General features: G+C 40.3%; 1 protein-coding gene across 2 annotated transcripts in view; it reads right to left on the bottom strand.

The window, feature by feature from the left end:
* Window positions 1-225: 225 nt before the first annotated feature.
* CERS6 (ceramide synthase 6) overlaps window positions 226-25051 on the bottom strand; it is a 324290-nt gene continuing 299464 nt past the window's right edge. The window contains exons 9-11 of one of the 2 annotated variants that reach the window (XM_032286322.1): window positions 4800-4956; window positions 4204-4227; window positions 226-1457 (exon numbers count right to left, since the gene is read on the bottom strand). In XM_032286322.1, the coding sequence (XP_032142213.1) occupies window positions 1305-1457; window positions 4204-4227; window positions 4800-4956 (334 nt within the window). In that variant the 3' untranslated portion in view covers window positions 226-1304. The remainder of the gene's footprint in view (window positions 1458-4203; window positions 4228-4799; window positions 4957-25051) is intronic. The other variant, XM_032286323.1, reaches the window with a different exon arrangement.

Below are 25051 nucleotides of genomic sequence, written 5' to 3'. Positions count from 1 at the left end.
TGCTGTGTAGGAGACTTATGGAAGCTTATTCTTCAGTAATTTTCCTGGTTGATATTGCCATTGTCCAATAGAATTTTTCATTTTTCCAGAAATAGCCCCATTTGAAAAAAACTCCTGGAAACCAAACAAGTCTTCAAAGAAGCATCGGAGTGTAATGCTGCTCCGTGTCTAGTAACAGGAAAGTCATTTGCATTATGTTTAAGGAGAAAAGCAAAGGGTAAAATAGACTTTCTCCCATTGGCTTTATTTTGCTCAGCAAAATAAAAACATCGACATCAAGTACTAGATAGGGCTTTTTCTTGAACGCTGGTTGCATTAAAGTGCTTTGCACTGGAGAGGTAATCTTTATCAACTCTTGAAAGATTTTTTTGTCCCCAAATATACTTAGCTTCTTTCTTTTATAACATGACAGAAAACTGCACTAATTATAGAGTAGTGGCAAGCCTGGCTGTAATCAGCTGCTCTCTTTATGTTATTCCCAGAACACAGGACAAATTCCCATTCTTAACAGTGATTTCCTTGTTTATAACTATAAGCTTCAGAGAAAATCCTCCTTCAGAATCAGAGCACTGACCTCAACTTAGAGAAAAACAAACATACACTGTAACCTACAAGGTTAACCCTCAACTAGCTATCACACCCACTGAAGAAATCTTGGCTGTGTGCACAAGAAATGAAATCTATTTCAAAGCAATATAAAAACCACTCAAAAATGTCCTCCAATAACCATCTTCTTTAATTTGAACTGCTAATCGACCATGAAGAGTGAAAATTAAACACCTAGTTCGTTCGGTTTAAATGGTCACTGAGACTGTATAGGCAATTTCAAAATGGGCACTGTAACACAAAGCAAACCTATTTAGAGCTGAACGAGAATCTTGCACTGGGTTTTCCTTGCTCTAAGTGACAAAGTAAGCTGATGCTCATAGCACATTGGACTACAGGAAGAGAAAGGGGGAGAAGCAGATGGAGCATCTCCTTCACTGTCATGAGCCCAGTGAGTAAAAGGAGTGAGGAAACCATCTTTTGTCCACAGATTTACAAATACAAAAAATAAATAATATTCTAAGACAGTACAAATGCAAATACTGTTCCCTGTGTCAATTACATACAGCATGCCTACATAGAATGATAATTCTTCATTCACAGACAGGACACATGGCAGTGCACTATTCAAAATGCTTTGATAATCTTAATTTTTGTTTCTGGTGCTGAGATATTATGAAAGGAACTGCATTTGCAACTTATTAAATACTTCCAGGAACAAATAGTTCACTTTTCTTGGGACTTGTAGTTTTGAGTAATTAATCATCCATGGAGCAGGAGCCAGTCAGGAGATACCCGTTGGTGCCACTGGTGCCATTGGTGGTTGTCGCAGTGTGGGGATTCTTCCCTGGAGGTTCCGAGTCCTCATCATCTGAGCTAGACTCAATATCACTTCGATCATCCTTGGACACCTGTGGAGTAGAAGCAGGTGAGTATAACCAGCACCTAAGAAATCATCAAGGTACAGCATGCTAGAAGCACATGCAGTCATACACAAAGGTAAACAGATCCCAATGTTAAAAAAATTAAGAGGCTGAGAACATTGCCATACCAATAAGTTCCCCTTCACTGGAGGGACAAAATGTAGGTGACAAAGTCATTTATGAAGGAATGTAAGTATCATGGAGGGCTAGACTTCTGAGCTCTTTAAGCTACCTTTCCATATTGAGAATGTACTAGACCATGAATTCAGCTTTTACTCAAAAAGTAGCATACTGTGCCACTGGAATGGCATCAAAGGAATTTGGTACAAATGGGTCAATTTACTCATTGATGATCACATTCTCCTTGAGAATAATTTAAAGTCACCTCTCAACCACACCAATGGAGACAGTTACTAGCTCAGAACATTGGTTAAAAAAAAAAAATCCCAACTTGGCTTTGTAATGCATTGTTTTATGATTATATTTTTATTTTTTGTATGCTATAATTAGAATTTTGTTTTATATGTCACACAACAAATGGCAGCAGGAGGCATTTTTTTTTTTTTTTTTTTGAGTCAGAGTCTTGCCCTGTCACCCAGGCTGGAGGGCAGTAGCATGATCTCAGCTCACCACCACCTCTGCCTCCTGGGTTCAGGTGATCCTCCTGCCTCAGCCTCTCAAGTAGCTAGGATTACAGGTGTGCTCCATCACACCTGGATAATTTTTGTATTTTTAGTAGAGACAGGGTTTTACCATGTTGGCCAGGCTGGTCTGGAACTTCTGACCTCAGGTGATCCACCCACCTCATCCTCCCAGAGTGCTGGGATTATAGGTGTGAGCCACCGCACCTGGCCAGGAGGCATCTTAAGAACCTGCTGGGTGGGGTGGAGCTTAAAATATTTCCTGAGGAAAATCTGAGTAGATCATCAAGAACTAGCTCCCATCCTGCCAAATCTCTTCAATCCTCCATTCAATCTCACTAAGTCACATGGAGGTCAAAATAAGGTGAGACGATTTAAATCTGTACATTACCATAAAGGCTGACAAAAATCCTACTGTCTAGCAAGGAAGTAATTTTTGGGGGGAAATTAAGAAAATACGGCTTTTAATATAAAAACAGTTTGAACCTCCTATTCTGTAAGTCTAAATTCGGGTAACCATTTTTACTCAGCAGGCCTTAAGATTTTTGATCACTGCTTATATTTTTCAGTGGCGTGACAAAAGAGACCTGGTGGCGTCCCTTCATAGGAATTTCCCCAATCTGGTCCTCCTGTGATTCTTACAGGAGGGCTGGGGAGGTTGGCAAAGTCTCTTGGGAGGTATGGCAGAATTAACCGGGGCTTTCCCATATCACATCTTCTCTGTGCTACCACTACACTCTAACATGAGAACTCTAGACTCCCTCCACGCTGCCCAATTTGAGAAACTACAGTTCCTGGGGAGAAGGTCGTATCTCTCAGGTGGGTGGGGTCAGAGAAAGTAAAAGCTGAGAAGTACTGCTTTATGCCAACCAGTGGTGATGACGTAAATATCGCAAAAGTGAACCTCACTCCAATGCCCTCTGAGACAGGACTAAACTCACAGAGGCCATCTCCAAAAAGATTTAGATACTCAGACTCCAAAATGGCTAGATAAAGATAACTGAACTTAAACACTGTGAGTCACAAAGCCAGCATTATAGCAAAGCTCCACTATGTTAAGTCCATTAGTCATAAATAGAAAACTCCAGATTGACAGTGATTAATTTACATTTACATGCTTAGTCAGATTTTTAAAATTGCACTTAGAAAAATCTATACTTACGTTACCTTCAAAGAAAGGACAATTTAGAATATCTTAAAATAGCCCATAGAAAGATGACCCATGGCCAAGACGAACCTTACTGTACCAGGTGAGAGCTGCAAGGGCAGCTAAGATATTCTGAAGCCTGAGATCTAGAATAAAATTAATCATCAACTCTCTTCATAAAGTGGAAGGAATACGCTGAAGAGCAGGCAACATGTCTGGTAGAAATAGCAATGCAATTAAGGACACAAGTAATCGAATCAGCAGCATTCTTGCATAGTTATTGATACATTGACAGTTTTGTGCATGTTGATTAAATTTGTATCCAAATGAGGACAAGAAGATTTTAAAATAGAAACGTTCATTTTAAGGAGTGAGAGGTCACACAGAAAAAATGAACTTTAGCTTCTAAACAATTAGTTGATCAAAATATATAGGATTTATATTAGAGCTGGTGCTTAGAAGTGGCTTCATAGGACATGACTAGATGCCCTGACTTTCCCTGCAGAAGAGGCCAGCTCTGATGACCTTGCTGAGTCAGAGTTGTCAGGTACCACTACCCTGTCGCCCCGGGCAGGTCAGGCACACAGCTGATGCGGATGCTCAGGCTTCCATTCTGCTCTGTGTTGATCCTTTTCCCCCTCCCCAACTAGCTCTGTTTCTCCTACTTTACTTTGGTCTATTTCTGTCTTTTAGCTAACACATTAAACACCAGTGAAAGAAATTCTTCCTCTCTGTTGGATCATGCAACATTTAGCAGAATACAAGCTCACACCAAAGGGCCTAACAGAGCTGTCCCTTGCAGTTCATGGAACTACAACTCACACGAAGCTTCTAGCCAATACCAATAGGTTAGACAGAACAATATGCACGGAAACAAAAGCTCTGAGTGCCTCTCCAACAGGCAAGAGGCACTCAGGACAGGGATAGAGACAGAGGAGAAACTTACATGTAAAGGGTTCCACTTCCCAGCCTTCCAGGGTAGCAGAAGGAAGAGAACAAACAAGAAAAGGTCACAGAGAACGATCTGGAAAAGTCTCTCTGCTCTACACAGGGATTGGGGGAGGGGGACCTAGGAAGCTTTATTCAAATCAATCTCAAATCCATTTTTAACCAAACAGATTTAACTAAATCTTGCTGAAAGTCATGAACAGATTTATTTTTCAGTATGAAAGAAAGATTTGTTTAAACAGGCATACTGTACCAAGTGATCCTTCTCATAAAAGGCAAGAAGTAATTAAATTTCTGTTCTGTAAAAATATAATCAGAGGAGGTCCAAGGTTGACAGGAAGAGGGAGAGAACACAACAAATAATACGTTATTAAGTCTAAAATTACAAATGCACATCATTGGGTGCCATCGCCAGCAAAGGAACGCTAAAAGAGAAGGAAATGACATTTTCGTTTATGTTTCTAGGTGGTTTTGTTCAATTCTTAAGAAAGAATGCAAATTTTGATGAAATATGACACAGTAAATAGTTGATCCAGAGAAATTACAAACACAACCATTTCTAAGACATATTGGAAAAAGTGAGTTGTAGCTTACCTTGCCTCTTGAAACAGCTTTGCAAGCTATTTTCACAATCAAGTAAGACCAGAAGCAGTTCAACCCTTGTACTAGCAAGAGCAGTAGGTTAAAAACCCACCAGGAAGGGTAAGGTCCAACGATCTCCCAGCTTTCAAATAATGTGGTATTTAACACCCTAAGGAAAAGAAGAACATGATTACTGAATGTGGCATTTTCCTTTGCTTTTCAAGGAACTCTAGTCACTGCATACAAGCACAAGGTCAACAATATCTCCCGACTACACCCTCTCTGGCAGGATGGTATGAAAGTTGGCCAGGTACTTAGAAATGTCATTTCCTGAAGAATTACCTTGGTGGTGTGACTTTCATTTGGTTTTAGGTTGAATAATGTATTTTTCCCTATTGACTTCTTTAAAAATTATGATAAATATGAAATTGACCATCTTGACTTTTTAAAGTGTACGGTTCATTGGCATTAATGTTGTGCAACCATCACCACCATTCATGTTCAGTACTTTTCATCTTTCAAAACCAAGATTCTGTACCCATTCTTCTAGCCTGCATCAACCACCCCTCCTTCCTGTCTCTGAATTTGACTACTTTAGGTACTGCATAAAAGTAGAATCATATAGTATTTGTCCTTTTGTCACACGCTTGTTTTATCTTCAAGGTTCATCCATGTTGTAGCATGTGTCAGATTTTCCTTCCTTCTTTAGACTGAATTATATGTATATACCATATATATTTATGTATGTATTTATGGTACTTTAGGTTCTGCGGTGCATGTGTAGATCATGTAGGATTGTTGCTAGGTACATACATGGCAAGATAGTTTGCTGTCTCCATCCCCCCATCACCTACACCTGGCATTTCTATGTTATCCCTCCCCAACCTCTCCACCCCCTGCTGTCCCTCCCTTTGCCCCCCAACAACAGACGCCAGTGTGTGATGCTCTTCCTTCCCTGTGTCTGTGTGTTCTCATTGTTCAACACCTGCCTATGAATGAGAACATGTGGTGTTTGGTTTTCTGTTCTTGTGTCAGTTTGATAAGAATGATGGTTTCCAGATTCATCCATTCCCTACAAAGAACATGAACTCATTCTTTTTTATGGCTGCATAGTATTCCATGGTATATATGTGCCATATTTTTTTTGTCTAGTCTATCATTAATGGGCATTTGGGTGGCTCAAGGTTTTTGCTATTGTAAACAGTGCTGCAATGAACATACGTGTGCATGTGTCTTTATAATAGAACAATTTATAATCCCTTGGGTATATACCAAGTAACACGATTGCTGGGTCAAGTGGAATTTCTATTTCTAGATCCTTGAGGAATTGCCACACTGTCTTCCACAGCTGTCAAACTAATTTACACTCCCACCAACAGTGTGAAAGTGTTCCTATTTCTCCACATCCTCTGCAGCATGTTGTCTCCTGATTTATTTTTTTAATCATTTATTTATTTTTCCTGTAATCCCAACACTTTGGGAAGCTGAAGCAGGCAGAGTCTCCTGATTTTTTAATGATCGCCATTCTAACTGGTGTGAGATGGTATCTCAATGTGGTTTTGATTTGCATTTCTCTAATGACCAGTGATAGTGAGCATTTTTTCATATGATTGTTGGCCTCATGTATGTCTTAAAAAGTGTCTGTTCATATCTTTTGCCCACTTTTGAATGGGTGTTTTTTTTTTCCTTGTAAATCTGCTTTAGTTCTTTGTAGATTTTGGATATTAGCCCTTTGTCAGATGGGTAGATTGCAAAATTTTTTTCCCATTCTGTTGGTTGCCAGATCACTCTAATGACTGTTTCTTTTGCCATGCAGAAACTCTTAAGTTTAATTAGATCTCATTTGTCTATTTTGGCTTTTGTTGCCATTGCTTTTGGTGTTTTAGTCATAAAGTCCTTGCCTATGCCTATGTCCTGAATGGTATTGCCTAGGTTTTCTTCTGGGGTTTTTATGGTGTTAGGTCTTATGTTTAAATCTTTAATCCATCTGGAGTTAATTTTAGTGTAAGGTGTAAGGAAGGGGTCCAGTTTTAGCTTTCTTCACATGGTTAGCCAGTTTTCCCAACACCATTTATTAAACAGGGAATCCTTTTCCCACTGCTTCTTTTTGTCAGGTTTGTCAAAGATCAGATGGTTGCAGATGTGTGGAATTACTTCTGAGGCCTCTGTTCTGTTCCATTGGTCTATATCTCTGTTTTGGTACCAGTGCCATGCTGTTTTGATTACAGTAGACTTGCAGTATAGTTTGAAGTCAGGTAGCATGATGCCTTCAGCTTTGTTCTCATGCTTAGGATTGTCTTGGCTATGCGGGCTCTCTTGATTTCATATGAAGTTTAAAGTGGTACATATCATATTTTATCATTGAAAGAGACTTGGGTTGCTTCTACCTTTTGGCCATTGCAAATAATGCTGCTATGAACATGGGTCTACAAATAGCACTCTGAGTATATATGTTTTGGGCTTTTACCCAGAAGGGGAATTATTGGATCATACATTTCCCCCTTCACTTTTGCCATCATTTCTTCCATTAATTTTCATTCATTTTTTGGTTTCTGTATCTACTTGTTAAAAGGCCTGTATGGTCTTCGAAGTTGCTTTTGGGCTTTAAATAAATGCGAAGAATGCCAGTCAATGCCTATAAACTGCAAGAAAAGAGACTAACTCCTAAACATTAGTTAAGTACGAGCCATATGCCTAGCACAGGGCAAAACACAGTGGTTAGAATATGAGTGAGACCTAGGCTTATATCAGGTAGGAGAGTCATTAGAGGGTCCTTACTTTTGTAAGGCTTCTTCTGGAAAAGCATTGATGATTGAAATATATCATTTTGAAGTGATGCCTTGAAATGAGTATTGGAAGAATTTTTGACAAAAGTGATTAGAGCACAAGGAATGTCTTTAGTTTTAAGAGTATGTAAGAGTATGTACTTGAATTAGGAAAAATTATTTGAGGTAACTAGTTCTCTCTGTAGAGAGAACTAGAATGAATAGCTACTTGGAGCAGATACGCGAAAGGCTGGTTTTAGTGCTTTGCTCTGGTCCCTGCCTGTGTCTGCTCCTAAGCACTTGGAAGTTGACGCAGATCATCTGGCCCCATGTTGCTGCCACAGAGAAGCATAGCACCTGCGTAATTTTGGAACCATCCTTTCTCTCTGCTCTCCTCCTAGCTTACCCCAGGGATGGTTGGGAGACACACAAGGAAACTCACCTACAGGCATTTCTACCACCTGCCACTGCAGCACCTTGCTGGGTCAATCTGATTCTATAAGAGAGGCTAAGTGACAACACTTACTGGCTAAAGGGAAGGGAGAGAAAACTATTGAATTTAACACATAGACCACCCATATAAGAACAGAAGACAAATAGATAATTTTAATTAAAAGAAACTGTGATGAGAGCTTTGAGAGAGGTTAGAAAGTTCTTTATGAATTCAGAAAAGAAAAAAACAGACTGGGTGTGGTGGCTCTTGGCTGTAATCCCAGCACTTTGGGAGGCCTAGGTGGGCGGATCACCTGAGGTCAGGAGTTTGAGACCAGCTTTTAGTAGAGACAGGGTTTCAACATGGCGAAACCCTATCTCTACTAAAAATACAAACAAACAAAAATTAGCTGGTGTGGTGGCATGCGCCTGTAGTCCCAGCTACTCAGGAGACTAAGGTAGGAGAACTGCTTGAGCCCAGTAGGCAGAAGCTGCAGTGAGCAGAGATCATGCCACTGCACTCCAGCGTGGGTGACAGAGTTAGATTCTGTCTCAAAAAAAAAAAAAAGAAAAGAAAGAAAAAAAAAATAATTCTGCAGTTGGAATAAGAGGTAGAGAAAAAAGGAGAGGCTAGGCATGGTGCCTCACTTCTGTAATGACAGCACTTTGGGGGGCTGAGGTGGGACAATTGCTTGAGCCCAGGAGTTTGAAACCAGCCTGGGCTACAGAGCGACCCTGTCTCTATGTAAATAAAATAAAAATTAACCATGTATGGTGGCACACGCCTGCACTCTCAGCTGCTCGAAAGGCTGAGGCAGAAGAATCACTTGAGCAGGAGTTGCAGGTTACAGTGAAGCTGTGATTGTGCCACTGCACTCTGGCCTGGGTGACAGAGTGAGACCTCGTCTCAAAAAATAAAGGAAAAAGGGAATGAAAATTGAAATAGACAAATAGGTTCTTCCCCACCCCTAATTTCTGCAATCCCTATTTATGGACTAGAATGACACTAACAGTTTGTCTCCAAACTTATCTTTAAAGAGTAATACATAATAAACATGCTAAAATTCAAAAAACAATAGGATGGAATTTAATGACTTGAATTTTACAAGTCATTAAAAGAATACTACCTCATGAATACAGTTGTATTCACTCTGGGGAAGGGGGATAATATTAGGAAATCTATTAGTATTACATAGGCCAAATTGGTATAAATGTAATGATTTCAACAGCACCAAAGACACTGGTAATGTTTAATTCCTCATTGTTGATGTTTAACAATTAGAATACAAAGGATTTACCATGATTTTTTAACCCTTTCAAATCAGCATATTAATAAACACCGGAGTTACTTCCTTTAAAATCAGGAGAACCATGGACAGCCAGTATAATCATTATTATTTAACACTATTCTGGAAGCTATGGTCATTGAATATAGCAGGGAGTCAGAGACTTAATTTCAAATACATAGACATAAAATATCTATAAGTATTTTTAAAAGAGCAAATAATCAAAATGTCCTATAACAGGAAATATTAAAACTTTAGTTTTCGGCCGGGGGCGGTGGCTCACGCCTGTAATCCCAGCACTTTGGGAGGCCGAGGCGGGCGGATCACGAGGTCAAGAGATCGAGACCATCCTGGCCAACGCGGTAAAACCTCACCTCTATTAAAAATACAAAAAAATTAGCCAGGCATGGTGGCATGCGCCTGTGGTCCCAGCTACTCGGGAGGCTAAGGCGGAAGAATCATTTGAACCCAGGAGGCGGAGGTTGCAGTGAGCCAAGATTGTACCACTGCACTCCAGACTGGTGACAGAGCAAGACTCCGTCACAAAAAAAAAAAAAAAAAAAAAAAAAAAAAAAAAATTTAGTTTTTATTCTTATTCCAGAAATTACTGTTTTTGCATTTTAAAAATTTATCTATTATACTTTAAGTTCTGGGATACCTGCGCAGAGCCTGCAGGTTTGTTACATGGGCATACATGTGCCGTGGTGGTCTGCTGCACCCATTCACCCATCATCTAGGTTTATGTCCCACATCCATTAGGTATTTGTCTTAATGCTCTCCCTTCATCTGCCCCCAACTCCCGACAGGCCCCAGTGTGTGATGTTCCCTTCCCTGTGTCCTTGTGTTCTCATTGTTCAACTCCCACTTACAAGTGAGAACATGCAGTGTTTGGTTTTCCAGAAATTATTAATAATAAATTATTAACACTTATTAATAAATACATGGTAAAAATGACTAAATTAGGATAACGCCTATATTCCTGCCTTGTTTAAAGAGAAGCAGTTATCTCTTTAAACATCAGTTTGCATGTGATGGGACAACAAGGCTCAACTCCGTGGTAGTGTGGAAGGACTCATACAGCTTACACTTTCTATCTCCAGCACCCTGTGAAACACCTAGAAGTAACATGTTTGCTAGACATGTTTGTTGATTGACCATGTGTTTGCTAATCCAACAATCTAATAAATAAGCAGAAGGCGGCTCTGGAATAATAAAAATAATTTTATTTCAAAACTAGCTCTGCTTCTCGACATACTACACATTTTGATATTCAGAGAAACTTGAGGTTCCTTTGAACAGAGAAAGACGTTCTGTGTAAATAGTAACAGTGACTACATTACGCCATTCATTATAAGTTAACCTTTGCTGGATGATAGGTTGAGAAGCTTTCTCGCCATTATGATGCTAGGCCTGATGCTACTGCTTGGCTTAATCTGAACAGGAGGTCACAGCAGTTTTTGGCGACATGGCATTCACATTAATTTCTGAAACACGGCATTAGGCTTTGCCATGACAATCAGTGGCACCTCTGATTACTTTTGAGATGCTGCTCAAAAGTAATGGGATATCTTTGAAAATCGACTTGGCTGCCTGTAGGGACACTTAAGAAAATACAATCAGTGCACCAAATGGATATATCTCTCAGTGAGAAGCACGGTAGGTTAAACAATATATTAGGAATTAATATATGGTTATTATATATTACAATATATATAATATATTGTATATATATTATACATACAATATATATACGTATTATATTGTATATGTATACGTATACATATACAATATAATATGTATTGTATTATACATATTATAATATGTATAATATGTAGAGAGAGAACATATGACACCGGGACTCTAATAAAAAACAGAAAACCCAGGAAAGAGCCTTTGTTTGGGCACAGAATGTTACTATTGAGGAAACTGTTTTTTCTTGGACAAGCTATTAAAATGGTAACTACAGAATTTTATTATTTCTGGGAGGCACTTTAGGAATGTGTACTTTAAGTGATGCCATTAGGAACCTATGGTGACAGACTTCAGGATTGTGGTTGTGATGGTTAATACGAGTGTCAACTTGATTGGATTGAAGGATGCAAAGTATTGTTTCCCCCGGGTGTGTCTGTGAGGGTGTTGCCAAAGGAGATTTGAGTCAGTGGGCTAGGGAAGGCAGACCCACCCTTAATCTGGTGGGCACCATTTAATCAGCTGCTAGCAAACATAAAGCAGGCAGAAACACGGGAAAGATGAGACTAGCTTAGGCTCCCAGCCTGCATCTTTCTCCCATGCTGGATGCTTCCTGCCCTCAAACATTGGAATCCAAGTTCTTTGGTTTTGAGACTTGGACTGGCTCTCCTTGTTCCTCAAGCTTGGAGACAGCCTATTGTGGGAACTTGTGATTGTGTTAGTTAATACTTAATAAAGTCCCATATATATATATATGTGTGTGTGTGTGTGTGTGTGTGTATATATATATATATATATATATGTGTGTGTGTGTGTGTGTGTGTGTGTGTGTGTAAGCTCCCATATATATGGAGTTTATTAAGTATTAAGAAGTATATACGTATATACTTCTTAATACTTAATAAACTCCATATATATGGGAGCTTACACACACACACACACACACACACACACACACACACACACACACGAGTTTATTATGGGAGTTTATAATAGGAGATATATATATATCTCCTGTTAGTTCTGACCCTCTAGGGAACTCTGACTAACACAGTGGTTATCTTTGAGGGAGGACTGACTGGGGTGGGGGGGATCTAAGGGAGGTTGAACGCTTCTATATCTTGATCTGGGTGATGATTATGAAGCTTATACATACATAAACATTTATTGAGCCACATACTGAAGATTTTTGCACTATATTGTATATAGGAATTATACGTCAATAAAATAAATGGAAGACAGTACCCTGTAGGTCAAACAACACATGTACAAAACTACAAGGTACAACTTTTGGCTTTAATAATTACTATATCAATGTTTTCCTTAGACGCAAATGAGTTTGGCCTTAAGTATCTTATTTAAGACTACTTTGTTTTTGTGTCACAAAAGCAGTTATAAACTATTCTGCGTAAATGTGTGCCTCCCACATACACATATCATGTATAATAGTTCTATGATAATCAAAGTTAAGATGAGGAACCCATACAAGGTAAGAATAAACTAAAGTAACTACAGGGCATGGCCATATTAAATCCTATGATTCATTAAAATCACCCACCTAGGTTAAGGTGGGTGGTCACAGGTGAATTTGTATTCAACACAGCTTCTAAGAAAGTAAATTATTTTCTTTTCCAAAGAACAGCATTGAATTTCTACTGTTGCCTAATGGAGAGTACAGAGGCAGGAGGGACCCGAGACCATTTTTCTTTTCATTCATGTTAGGCTCACTTAACCACTAGATGGCATATCATGCATGCACAGTGCATACTCAAGCAGGTTTGTTCTGCCCAAACCTTTCGCCAAGGGTGAGTCCTGGTACAGAAAACACTGGATCTCCAAGTTATACCCCCACTCTAAAAATCCTATCAAACACTGGAATGAAGAGGCATCAGTCAGCTTTTTTCTTCCTGCATTTGACAGCAGCATGCCGATGGGGCAAAGCTGGGCTTCATGCGTTTCACTCCTGATGCCCTGAAACACCTGTGACCACCCCAATACCTTAGCCTTGGTCGGTGCTTTTAATAAATCGTAAGATTTAATCTGGCTATGCCCTGTAGTTACTTTAGCTCATTCTTACCTTTTATGGGTTTTTCATCTTAACTTTGATTATCATAGACATGCGGGATATGTGTGTGTGGGATACATACATTTATACAGAACACTTTACAACATTTTTGGGAGGCAGAAACAAGGTAGTCTTAAATAAGATACTTAAGGCTGTACCTATTCGTATTCTAAGCACCATTGTGACTTAAAGCATTATGCTTTCCCCTGAAACTTGAGGACTGAGGTCTCATAATGTCACAGAGCACAGTGTGAAAAGACTTTCATGGGGCATCTTACTCCAAAAAGCTATCTCCAATGCTCAATTTCCCCATTCTCATTGAAACTTCCAAGTACGTAAGAGTTTAAATCCATTCTCTGTAATATGTGAAATCAGATGAACATTCTTTCAGCCCTGTGTTATCTTTTAAATAATCCAGTGACATACAGGCAGGAGCACATAATGGTAATCAAGACAGTAACAATTGCCGTGATCTTATTCTATGAATGGGTCACAGGTGCATGTTTTTGATGAGACCATGGCCCTTGGCCATGACAAGTAACCGCAAATTTGCCTCTGCCCCTCCACCCCTACCTTACTAAAGAGTTCTATCTGAACCTTGGGTTGTATATTTTTGGAATGATCTCTAAAAAAAACCACAATAATAATTAGACCTAAGTCAAATATCCAGAGAGCCAAGATTTCTTCTCTAAGGTACAGAGTCAGGGCCTTATTTTAAGGAGTGCTACATAAGGCCAGTGACTATACCTTGAAAAGCATAATGAACTTTGTGGTCAAAATTAGGGTGTGCTTTTACTTCAGAGCATTAGAATGGTCTTGATTGCTTTCCCAGACCTCAGGGTATTTCATGATGTGTGCTTCTCTGGCATATATGTTCATTTGACCTACCTAAAACATAAATGAAAGTAGATTCTACCTAAGATGACTAATCTGCTAGCATGTTTTGCCTATTTTAAAGTAGATGCTGATAGAAATGCATTTAAAATTCACTCTGAACAAAAACCATGGAACTTTAAAACCTGAAAGTCAGGTAATTAAGTCATGATTACAAGCAACCCTCATTGTGCTGGTTTTCCTAAGGTAATAAGAGCTCCAGGCTTAAATAACATCTTGGTCAACATCAAGACTATTACAAGGCTGAGAATGATGTTTGCCATTTCCTTCCTTTTAACAAGACTGCCCCATCTGCAGCTTGCATTCTCTGCAACACTGGTGTTGATGGCAAGTTTCCAGTTCTGGGAGGACAGTTTCTGGGTAGTTTGCAGCATGGGTGCCTAATTATCTTGAATAAAAAAGTCACTAATCTATTAATCTGTAGCAAACACAGAAGTTATTGCTTTTCTAATTTTTTGAAGAGACAGGGTCTCACTAAGTTGCCCAGGCTGGTCTTGCACTCCTGAGCTCAACTAATTCTCCCACCTTGGCCTTCTAAAGTGTTGAGATTACAGGCATGAGCCACCACACCTGGCCAGAAGTCATTTCTTTATCCCACGACAGGAATCTGAACTTGAACATGGACAAATAATCTGTCTTTCATTTAGCAGTGCATGTAACAGCTCTGTCTGTATCCCTACCCAAACAGGACATGGGGCCAGTAAATTTATTTTTACTTTCAGGTCACAGCCAGGCCAGACTTAGGAATCGGTCTCTTATCACAGGAAGTTTGTAATTGGTGACTTCCTGGCTGGGGCAGATTTTTTTTTTTTTTTTCCGAAAATTAGTTGCTGCCCTATTTGCTGTCTGTCTGCCTGAATTCCAACTCTGCCATTGTCTGGTCTACTTACCTACGTTCCTGACCTCCCAACCTGAGTCCTTCCAGCCAAGGCTGTGTCCTTTGGGATGTATCCTGATTCTAACATGCTTGTCTTCAGCCCTTTAGTTAGCTCTTTGTTGCCTATGTGCACATAAGACAGACTTTTGCTTGGTTCTCTATAACTTCTCTTCCTTAATTACTATGCCTTAAGCACTGTGCCAAATACGTTACATACATGGCTTCATTTAGGCCATTTGACATCTCTGTAGGATCCTCAAATGGCAATACTAATACTAGTTAATACTTAGTGAACATTATGTGTTAGGAACTGGACTTAGGCTTTCTATGTTAACTCATTTAATCTTCATGAAATGGAGGCTATGGGATAACTTCTATTTCTTTTTTTCCACAGTGTGTACTGTATTATCCCTATTTTTCAGATGAGGACATGGAAGCACAGGGAGTGTAAATAACATTCCTCACATCAGTGGGGGACACTGAGACTTGAAACTACCTTTCTGCTGGTCTAGGTTGTCAGGCTCTCCCATCCCTTTCTCCATTCCTCACACGACTTATGCTCAGAGCCGATTTGTCACTGCATTATGATGGAGGACACACATCAATATCTCTCTGTTCAGCATTACTGCAGATCTTTCCCTGTGGCCTGCAATTCCCTGCAGTGTGTTATTTCTCAGGCTGATAAGCGGGTTTCTGGTAGTCACCTGCCAGGCCCTGCCTGCTGAAACAACCCATTTGATTTTATTTATGTGATTTCCCCACTTTGGCCCACCCCAATTGGCCCTTAAGCCACAACAGAATTGTCTCCACTACTGAAAATTATATAATTCCTTTCATTACTACTTTGTCATGTACACAAAATATGACACAAAATCAAAGATCTTTTAAAATTCACTAGAAAATGGGAGTGCCAGCCCTGTGCCCTTTTCTTTGCTTTTCTCTTTGAAAGGACTGAGGCACATGCATCTCTCTAAATATCCCTTACTTTAAGAAAAGGATAGATGAGGCTGACTCCTGCCAGGCAGGTGAAAGCCTAAGAGAGACTGAGATTCCAGGGACTTACTCTTCCAGTTTTCTAAAGGACTGTAAAGCCAGCCTTTCATCCTCCTAGGGGCAGTATGGCAAAACTGGCTCTGAAACCTCCCTACACTTGTGTACTCCTCCCGTGAAGGGCTACTTTTGCTCATTTCCATTGTAGGATCATTCCTAGCAAGACCACGGCAAGCCAAGCGCTCCTGGGCCCAGGTGGGGAATGAGGTCAGATTACCATGGGCTTCTTTATCTTTTTCTCCTTTTCCCCTTCCCTTGGGGATACCAATGGTATGTTTCGTAGAGGTGAGAGAAAACAAAGACCAAACACATACCAATTTGAGACTCTGGTTCTGAGATTATTTGTTGTGGCTTCAAAGTTTCTGGGTCTAATCAATTAATTCAGTTAAAGTAGAAAATCTTGGTCATTCTGGTAATTCATTGAACTCATCCCTGAGGGACTCCGCTGATAAGGAAGTGGAGAGAGAATTTCCAGCTGCCTGGCAGAAGGAGCCTGTTTACAGGGTGGCTTTTTACAGCAGGAACACAGAGAGGCTGTTCAGTTACTTGCTTCTTGGGAATAGCTTCCATTTTGGCTTCCTATTCAGGTAGTTGCTGAGGCTGGGACAATTTGTATTTTCTCATTTTAACAATTTAAATAGCAACCTGTGGGTGGGATAGGTTCTTAAGCCAGTGGGGTCTGCAGTGGGATGGGGGCATGGTTATTGCATTGATCACAGCCCATGGAGTGATGTGGTTTTGCACATTCCCTAGAGAAAGAAATGAGGCATACAGTATCCATCTTTATGCCTTCATGCTGAGAGTCACACATGGAGATTTAAAATGAGCATCCTTAGAGATGACTAGAAAGCCTGAGTAAAATATATCCTTCACTAGTCCACTGAAGGATTTGTTTTAAGAGAGCTGGAGCCATAGTAATACTTCCTTCTGTTTGGACGATGTTCAAAGGCTTTTCATGTTCATTTGACTGAGTCTCATTATTAACCTGTAAAGATAGCAGATCAGATACAACACCAACCTTTTGGTCAGGAGACCAAGATCCTAAAATAGCCTTTAATTATCCAAGGTCACAAGACAGAGGTTTTGTTGGTTCTAAGCAAAACACATTATCTTTAGGAATCCCCCTCTCCGTCTTTTAAAACTTATATTAAAACAGAGAATGAATGTGGGCTGGGTGTGGTGGCTCATTCCTGTAATCCCGGAGAATTGGGAGGCTGAGGTGTGATCGCTTAAGCCCAGGAGTTCAAGAACATCCTGGGCAGCAGAGTGAGACCTTGTCTCTACAAAAATAAAAATTAGCTGGGTGTGGAAGCACATGCCTGCAGTCCCAGCTACCCGGGAGGCTGAGGCAGGAGGATCACTTGAGCCCAGGAATTCAAGGCTGCAGTGGGCTATGATCATGCCACTGTACTTCCATCGGGGTGACAAAGGCCTGTCTCAAAAAAGCAGAATGTATAGTCTTGATAAAATTTTTAGCAAATAAGAGCTAAAAGGGAGTTTGAGAAGTGATCATGTCCAGGCTGGCAAGACAGGAAGAACGCTATCCCTCTGCTGCCTAAAAATCTCTTGAAAAGGTTTTGGTAGAGTCTTGGCTCTGGGAGAATGTTAGTATTTAACTGTTCAGGGATCAAATTCCACCTATCTTATTTAGCTTGAAGGGAGTCAACATCACCTTAAGCATTGTGTGTATACTCTGGGTATGAGAGCTTCAGGTAGGCCTTATCTCCCCTGTGCTGCGGGCCTGGTTGTGAGACTTCTCTACCACATCCAGGAGGCAACAGTTTTCCTAAAGCAATGTATTAACTAATAGGTTCATCTGTGATCACTAAAAAATTTCTGAAAACTGAATATTATGTATTATTGAATTATGTAAAGTATATATACTCACTTGCATTATATCCTTTGGCCCTTGAAGAAATCCAGGCCTGCTCACCTTGAACACACCAACTGGCTGGTGGGTCTGAGAGTTTTACCAAGGAGTAGCTGCTGTTCCCAGGAAATAGACCCTCCTTCCTTCCTGACTTCCTTGTTCTTATCTCCCACGTCTTATCTCTGAGACTCAGATCCATAGTGCCTCCTGGCTCTCTGGACTCTGATACTCAAACGAGGAGTGGTATCTGATGCCTGGCTTCTCACCCTGCTGGAAAACACTGACTTGCTTCATGTTTCTGTTCTAGGGGTTGGTCCCTGTCCTGACACTGTCCCCCAAATTCCACTCCCCCCACCCCCATCAAGCCACACCAACTCCTTCCATTTGCACACAGGTGGAGAGAGAGGATGGGAGCAGTTGGGCACGTGGTGGGTGGCAGGAAAGAAGGGGACGAGGGGATTAGTCGTTTACCTAGGGTGTAGGAATTTCTCCTCTAGCTAGCTGTGTGTGAGAGATATGATTTGGCATGGAATTCCAAAAATGTATAGATTCTACTGGAAGTGTTACAATACTTTAAAAAAGGTCTGTTTTTATTTAAATATTTACAACGTTAAGTCTTCACTTTTATCTTAGAGAAATATACCTGAACATTTTGGAAGTGCTGCTACAAAGAGAAAAATGTATCCAATGGCTGCAGTTTTGAGAGAGATTCTGCACCATAGAATCTTTAGGTTGGCAGGAGAGATGCAGTGAATATGTTTTTAACAAACAATTACGCCCCCCAAGTAAGTCAGAGTTGTGTAAAATGAACTGTAGAATGCTCAAAATCAAGGGGGAAAAAAGCCCAAATCAACAACAACAAAAAGCCATAGGAAAGTGAATGCAGAGATTTAGATAAAATTTTGCTCCTGTAGGCTTCACAAGTATGAAAGAAAAATAACACATAGGAAACTATATGTGCTAAATAATAACTGATCAAGAAAAACATATCATTTTGTTTAATCAAAATTGAAATAATGTTAACTCCTGGAATAATTGCTATGAATATGATGGCTGTGCCTGGGAGTATGGGTGGGAAGTGAGCTTACTCAGAGAAGAACTGACAGTATTCAGTATTAGGTTTGAACTAGAAGTCAAAATACCTGGTGTAGGCTCAATGCTGGCATTCCCTAGCTCTGTGATGTGAGTTACCTTGTTTTTCCAAGCCTGTTCCCTCATCTACAAAATAAAAGCCTAAGTTAAGATGTTTACTAACAGTTTCTCAAACTCTAACATAAACAACCTTATGAATTTTTAAGTTTTCAGATTTACTTAAAATTTCACTTCTTCTGATTGTTTTCTGCATGGGTAAAATACACCATTTGTATAGATGCACTCTTCTCAGGTCAGTCTTTTTTGTTTCTCTGATTTTAACCTAACAGCAATCAAAACCAAAGGAAAGGTTTTGTTTTTACACCTGGATGTATGGGGAAAAGTAAGAAAGTAGAAAACAAGAGAAAAAACAAGATCCCATCTTCAGGAAGGAATCTATGAAGGATATAAGGCCTTGAGCAAATGTTATATTTATGAAACCAAGCTACTGTCTCCGGAGAACACAGGATAGCGTGCAGAACCTCAGCTTTCAGCAGCAGGACATTTAAGTCAGACAGCAATGGCTACAGAGACGGCTTCGCAAGCCCTCAGTTTAGGTATACTGTAGCTGCCAGCTATGTGCCAGCTCCTAGTTCACACCCCATCATCAGCTTCCACAGGGAACCAGGCAACCAGGAATATGAATACACAAGGACTGGGTACGACCTGGCAGTAGACAGGAGAGTCTGCAGCTTTACCATATGTTCCTGTTCAGTCCAGCAAAGCTGAAAACTATCACCAACACATTTTGCTACGTTGCTCTCTTTTTCAATATGCAGGCAAGGGCTTGAGGCATGGACTATATAACTTGGTGCCACTGAACACACTGCAGTGTCAAACTCAGTCTCTCTCTCTCTCTCTCTCTCTCTCTCTATATATATATATATATATATATATATATATATATATATGTATGTATATACACACACACACACACACACATATATGTATGTATGTATGTGTGTTATTTTTTTTTTAAAAGATTGGGGTCTCACCGTTGCCCAGCCTGGCCTCAGACTCCTGGGCTCAAACGATCCTACTGCCTTAGCCTCCCAAGTAGCTGGAATTACAGCTGTGCTACCACCACACCTAGCATAAGCCATATGCTTAAGATATTTTCTCCCTGTGATCAGAATATTAAACATAAAAATGACATCTAAAGTGAACAAGACATCTGGATACTCCCTAAGCAACGCAACTGTATCCCTGAAAGAGATTTTAAGATGGATGAAGCTAGATACCTACACTCAGAGCATACAAATAAGTGTAGGAAAATTAGACAAATACCTTGATTATTAAGGTAAAATTATAAAATATAGGTGTTCCAAGCAAAGGGAGCGTTTTGAGCAAAGGCGTGTATAGGCTGAAAAGCAAAGGGTATACACAAGGGATCATGAATAGCTGGACTGGTTATCTGTGAGGCAGTAGTCAAGAAGCATTAGTTGGCATCATTTTGTGGAAGGTTTTTCTTGCTGGGAAGAAAAGTTTAAACTTAAGAGTGCGAAACAAGAGAAATCCTGGAAAATTTGGGAATGTGGTTGGGGGAACTAGATTAAGGCCTTCCTTTAGGAAGAAAATGTTCTGTAAATGATTTCGGAAGAATGTTATGGAAACTGGGATGGTTTCCATCAGGAAAGAGTGGAGGTGTTAGGATGCTACACAGAGGCCACTGCAGATATCTTGGCAAGAGGACATGAAGATCCTAAAAACAAGAGCAAGGCTTGAGAAACACAGCTGCTCTTTAAAAATACTGTCCAGTAATTATTATAGTTCACGGAAACAAGTACTCCAGAGAAGTGTGGAGTAGTGAGAGAGAAGGATAAACAGGAAGAATGAGAGTCCTCGAGAGAGAACAAAGCTTGATTTATTTACTGAAGTGGCACGGGCTCCCATAAGAGAGTTTGCACCCACCTCCCCCTCATCCAGTAGTGCTCTGTCTTCTGGTACTACATCTGGGTCACAACAGCCCATACCCCAAACCACATCCTCAATCTCTTCTCTTTAGAAAAGCTGATCAACTCATTGGCACAACTGGTTGTTAGTACTGCAGTAAATAAGACGTTTCTAGCCATATTCTAGCCCCCAGATTTTAAAAAATCTGTATAACCTCTTACTTGTGGTTAGGATCAGTGTTGCAGTAACATGGCTTTTGATCAAAGACATTGCTATGATCAATATTTAGCACAGTGACCACACCTATCTTTTGCATCTATAGCATGGAAGCAAGTGAAGGTAGCAAGAGGGAGATTGGCTAATTATCTGGTAATCAAGAAACTTAAGTGGAATTAACTTTATTTTTATTAAGTTGGTACTGCATACCCAACACTGCCAGGAACTATGGAGGATACATGATCATGAGCCTCAAAGAATTTATTCTTTATTTGAGGAACTGGGGTTGGAATATAAACTGGCACACTCTATTTGGTTGATAGTGTTACAATATGTGTCAAAATGTGCACATCTAATGAGCCTGTGATCTTCTTTGCAAACACTTGTCCTAAGGAAGTAATCAGGAATTTGTGAGAAGATTTATTCATGAAGATGTTTAACATTATTTATAATAGCAAGCCACTGGACACATCCTAATTAATGCCCTAAAATAGGGCATCAAATAATGACTTTTTCATAAGGTAGAATACTCTGTAGCCAATGAAATTATATTATAGAAGGACATTTAATGAAATGGAAAAATGCTCAGAGTACAATGTTAAATTAGAAGAGCAAAGCTATAAAATCAGTATGTGCAGGATGGTCTTTGGTAAAGAAAAAAGATGTAATTTTACGCATATAAAATGTTAGAAACAAAGATATCAAACAATGAACAGTGGTTATCTCAGCTACAGGTATTGATCGACTTACCACCTATGCAACTTACGACCATTTGACTTTACGACCACAATCACTAGCCACGACTGCTCCGCGTCTGGCAGCGCAAACGTTGCCCAGCTGGGCGTACGACAGTGCGGACCAACTTCTGGCAGCACTACCTTCTCCACATGCACCATTTCAACTGTACATATAGCCTTCTCAACTTACGACCAAATCGTGTTACAACCGGTCTGCGGTCCTGACAGTGGTTGTAAGTCGAGCACTAGCTGTATAGGATTGACATTTTTTCTTCTTTGTGGTTTTTTTTTTTTTTTTTTTTTTTTTTTACAAAATTACTATGAGTATTTACCTGTAATTAACATGTATGTAATCATATAAATAAATATTACCTTAAATTAAAATTTGAGGCAGACACATGAGAATAATAATATGAGAATGATAATTTATAGTCAACCATTAACAAAGGCCAATAAAGGTCTTAATTGGGATGAAGAGTACAATAGATTTTCACAGGGCTGAATGTGAGTAAGGTAGAAGGTGGGGCTTGGACACTGGACCAAACTGAGAACTAGCTAAAACAGGGCAAGGGCAGAAGCAGCTTTCCACAGGACACGCCCTTCAGTGTGCCTTGTCAGTTTGCCATTTCCAAGCCAACACCTGGGAGTTAATTGCTCCTCTCCATGACAGTGACCTGAAGACCCAAGTTTCTACCCCTTCCCTGGAAATTTCTGCATAAACTGCTCCTTAATCTGCATGTAATTAAAAGTGGGTATAAATATGAATGCACAACAGCCCTAAGCTGCTACTCTCTGCCTAGTGGGTAACACTGTTCTGCAGGAGCACACACACAGCTATAGCACTGCCTCTTCAATAAAGCTGTTTTCTTCTACCTCTGCCATGCCCTTGAGTTTTTTCCTGGGCAAAGCCAAGAACCTTTGTGGACTAAGCCTCATTTTAGGGCTCACCTGCCCCGCATCAGGTGAGTTTCCAGAAAGCTACCTCTCCTAAGTCTCAGAGCGGCAGAAGGGCAGCCTCACTTGGCCAGACGTCATTCTGAGTCCCAGCTTCCTGCTCCAGAAAAGGAGACAGCTGACAGAAGCACTCTACTTCCCCCATCTGCTCAGACTGTCAAGTTTTATGTGCGTTGAATAAGGGGTGGAGTCAGCCCTCTGGGAGCATGTGGCTCCCTGGGAGTGCTGAGAAGACAGGAGGCCAAGAAAATGGAAAGCATACCTATGGGGGAAAAGACTGGGATGAGCTTGTGCATTTCTCACTCTAAAGACAGATTTTTAAATTCCATCTCAACAAAGGCAGCAGCACTCTAGGTTCATCCATGGTTATGAGTGTGGGGATTCAGATAGTGAATTTAAGCACACAGTATACAAATTTGATATCTGTTGCCCTTGGAATGTGGGGTTGTTGACAGGTTTGGAGCTGTCTTTGTCAAGGTGCCTAATATTTAGAGCTTAATAGCTGCCTAGAGACTGTGAAACCTGTCTGGGTTCTGCAATCTTATGTTATGATTTTGTAAGATAAGGGAGAGGTCGTGCTTCTGGAAACGAAGCATACAATACCTCAAATCTTGTCTTCTAGGGAAGGAGGAAATGGTGAGAGTGTGGGAGGAAGGGATGGAGGAGGCAGGAATCAGTGGGTGGGAAAAGGGCAGACAGAAAGGACACAGGAGATCTGCTTCCCTGGGGCACTGCAGGTGCCTATACTGTGAACCAAGAACAGGCCTTGCACAAACTCAGGGTGGCATTTAATAACACCCCTCCCCCATTTCTGGGATTAAATGTTATACTAATAAAAAGACAGATAGTTGTGCCGGAGACCTTAGGAGAGGGAATCCCCTGCACAAAACTCAAGAGCCTGCGATCCAAAAGCCTTTTTCACCTGTAACTGCCAGGCTGGAAATCTGCCTGATGTGATCAATTTGCTGGCAAGCTTTGGACAGGCACAGACAACACTTTACTGAGGAAGAAAGAAATACAAACACAATTTGACTCAAGCAGTCCCCAGGCCAGCCATTCGGTGGGGGGATGCAGGTTCAGGAGTAGGAACAACAATGAGTTCTTTTGCAGAAATCACTGCAAACACTTCCAAGTAGTAGCTTTAGAGATGGTAGTTTTATTTAGTAAAAGTTATTTTTCCAATATTCAAAAGACAGTATACAGAGTCTCAGGGGGTTTGATCTAAAAATAAATTAAAAAAAATTATTTAACAGGACAAGGCACTCTCTTGTGTTTCTACCAGTTATGCTGAGTTAAACAGTGCTTATCCATTCTGTCTTAATTATTTATTTCCATAGTCTCTGATCATGAATAAAATGTTTCCAGTCAACAAGCTGAAGGTAAGACTTCTACTCCCACTGCAGAAAGTGCAATAGCCAAGGCCATACCTTAAATCAGAGAGGAAATTTATCCTAAACACAATTGACCATCTGAGTGTACAGGGCCTAGCTCCTTGTCAGAAGGTGAAGTGGCATCTGGGTAGCATCTGATGCAGCTTTCACTCACAGATGTCACAGATGTTGATGAGAAAATCATGACATATGCAAAGGGAAAAGTGGGCAAAGAATATGAACACAGTTCACAGAAGAAATACAATTGGCTTATGAAAACATGAACAAAATGTTCTGCCATATTAATAATCCAATAAATACAAAGTAAAACAGGATACATGTATGTCGGAGTCTTTGTGCTGAACTGTCATGATATCTGCAGCCTAATTTCTGATGATTTGGCAAACCTGTATATGCGTGTGAGCTTGTGCAGGGAGTGCTATTGGTATAAGGGCTAACAGCTGGTGAGTGCAACGGGCTATATGCATATTTACTGTTTTTGTTTTTTCAAATTTTCTGTGGGTTTGAAAATGTTGAAGCTAACAATTAAAAGAGATACTTAAAGTATCACATGATCAAAATGTATATTAAAAAAGAGAAAACATTGTGTTATCAAAAAAGAAAGTGAAATCACTCAAATACATAGTTTGTCAGAGTGCAAGTAGGTGAAATCATAGAAAATAATTTGGCTATATATATCCAGAATATCTTAAAATAACTCTCTAACTTTAAAGTCACTTTCACAGTTATCTACTTTTCAAAAAATAAAGTTTACCAACAAAGATTTAAGTTCAGCCGGGCGCGGTGGCTCACGCCTGTAATCCCAGCACTTTGGGAGGCCGAGGCGGGTGGATCACGAGGTCAAGAGATCGAGACCATCCTGGTCAACATGGTGAAACCCCATCTCTACTAAAAATACAAAAAATCAGCTGGGCATGGTGGCGCATGCCTGTAATCCCAGCTACTCAGGAGGCTGAGGCAGGAGAACTGCCTGAACCCAGGAGGCGGAGGTTGCGGTGAGCCGAGATCGCGCCA

Source organism: Sapajus apella, unplaced genomic scaffold, assembly GCF_009761245.1.
Source record: "Sapajus apella isolate SASKATOON/1434 unplaced genomic scaffold, GSC_monkey_1.0 scaffold18, whole genome shotgun sequence".
NCBI lineage: Eukaryota > Metazoa > Chordata > Mammalia > Primates > Cebidae > Sapajus > Sapajus apella.
The sequence above is the reverse complement of the archived record's forward strand: the minus strand, read 5'-3'. Positions and strand labels throughout refer to the sequence as shown.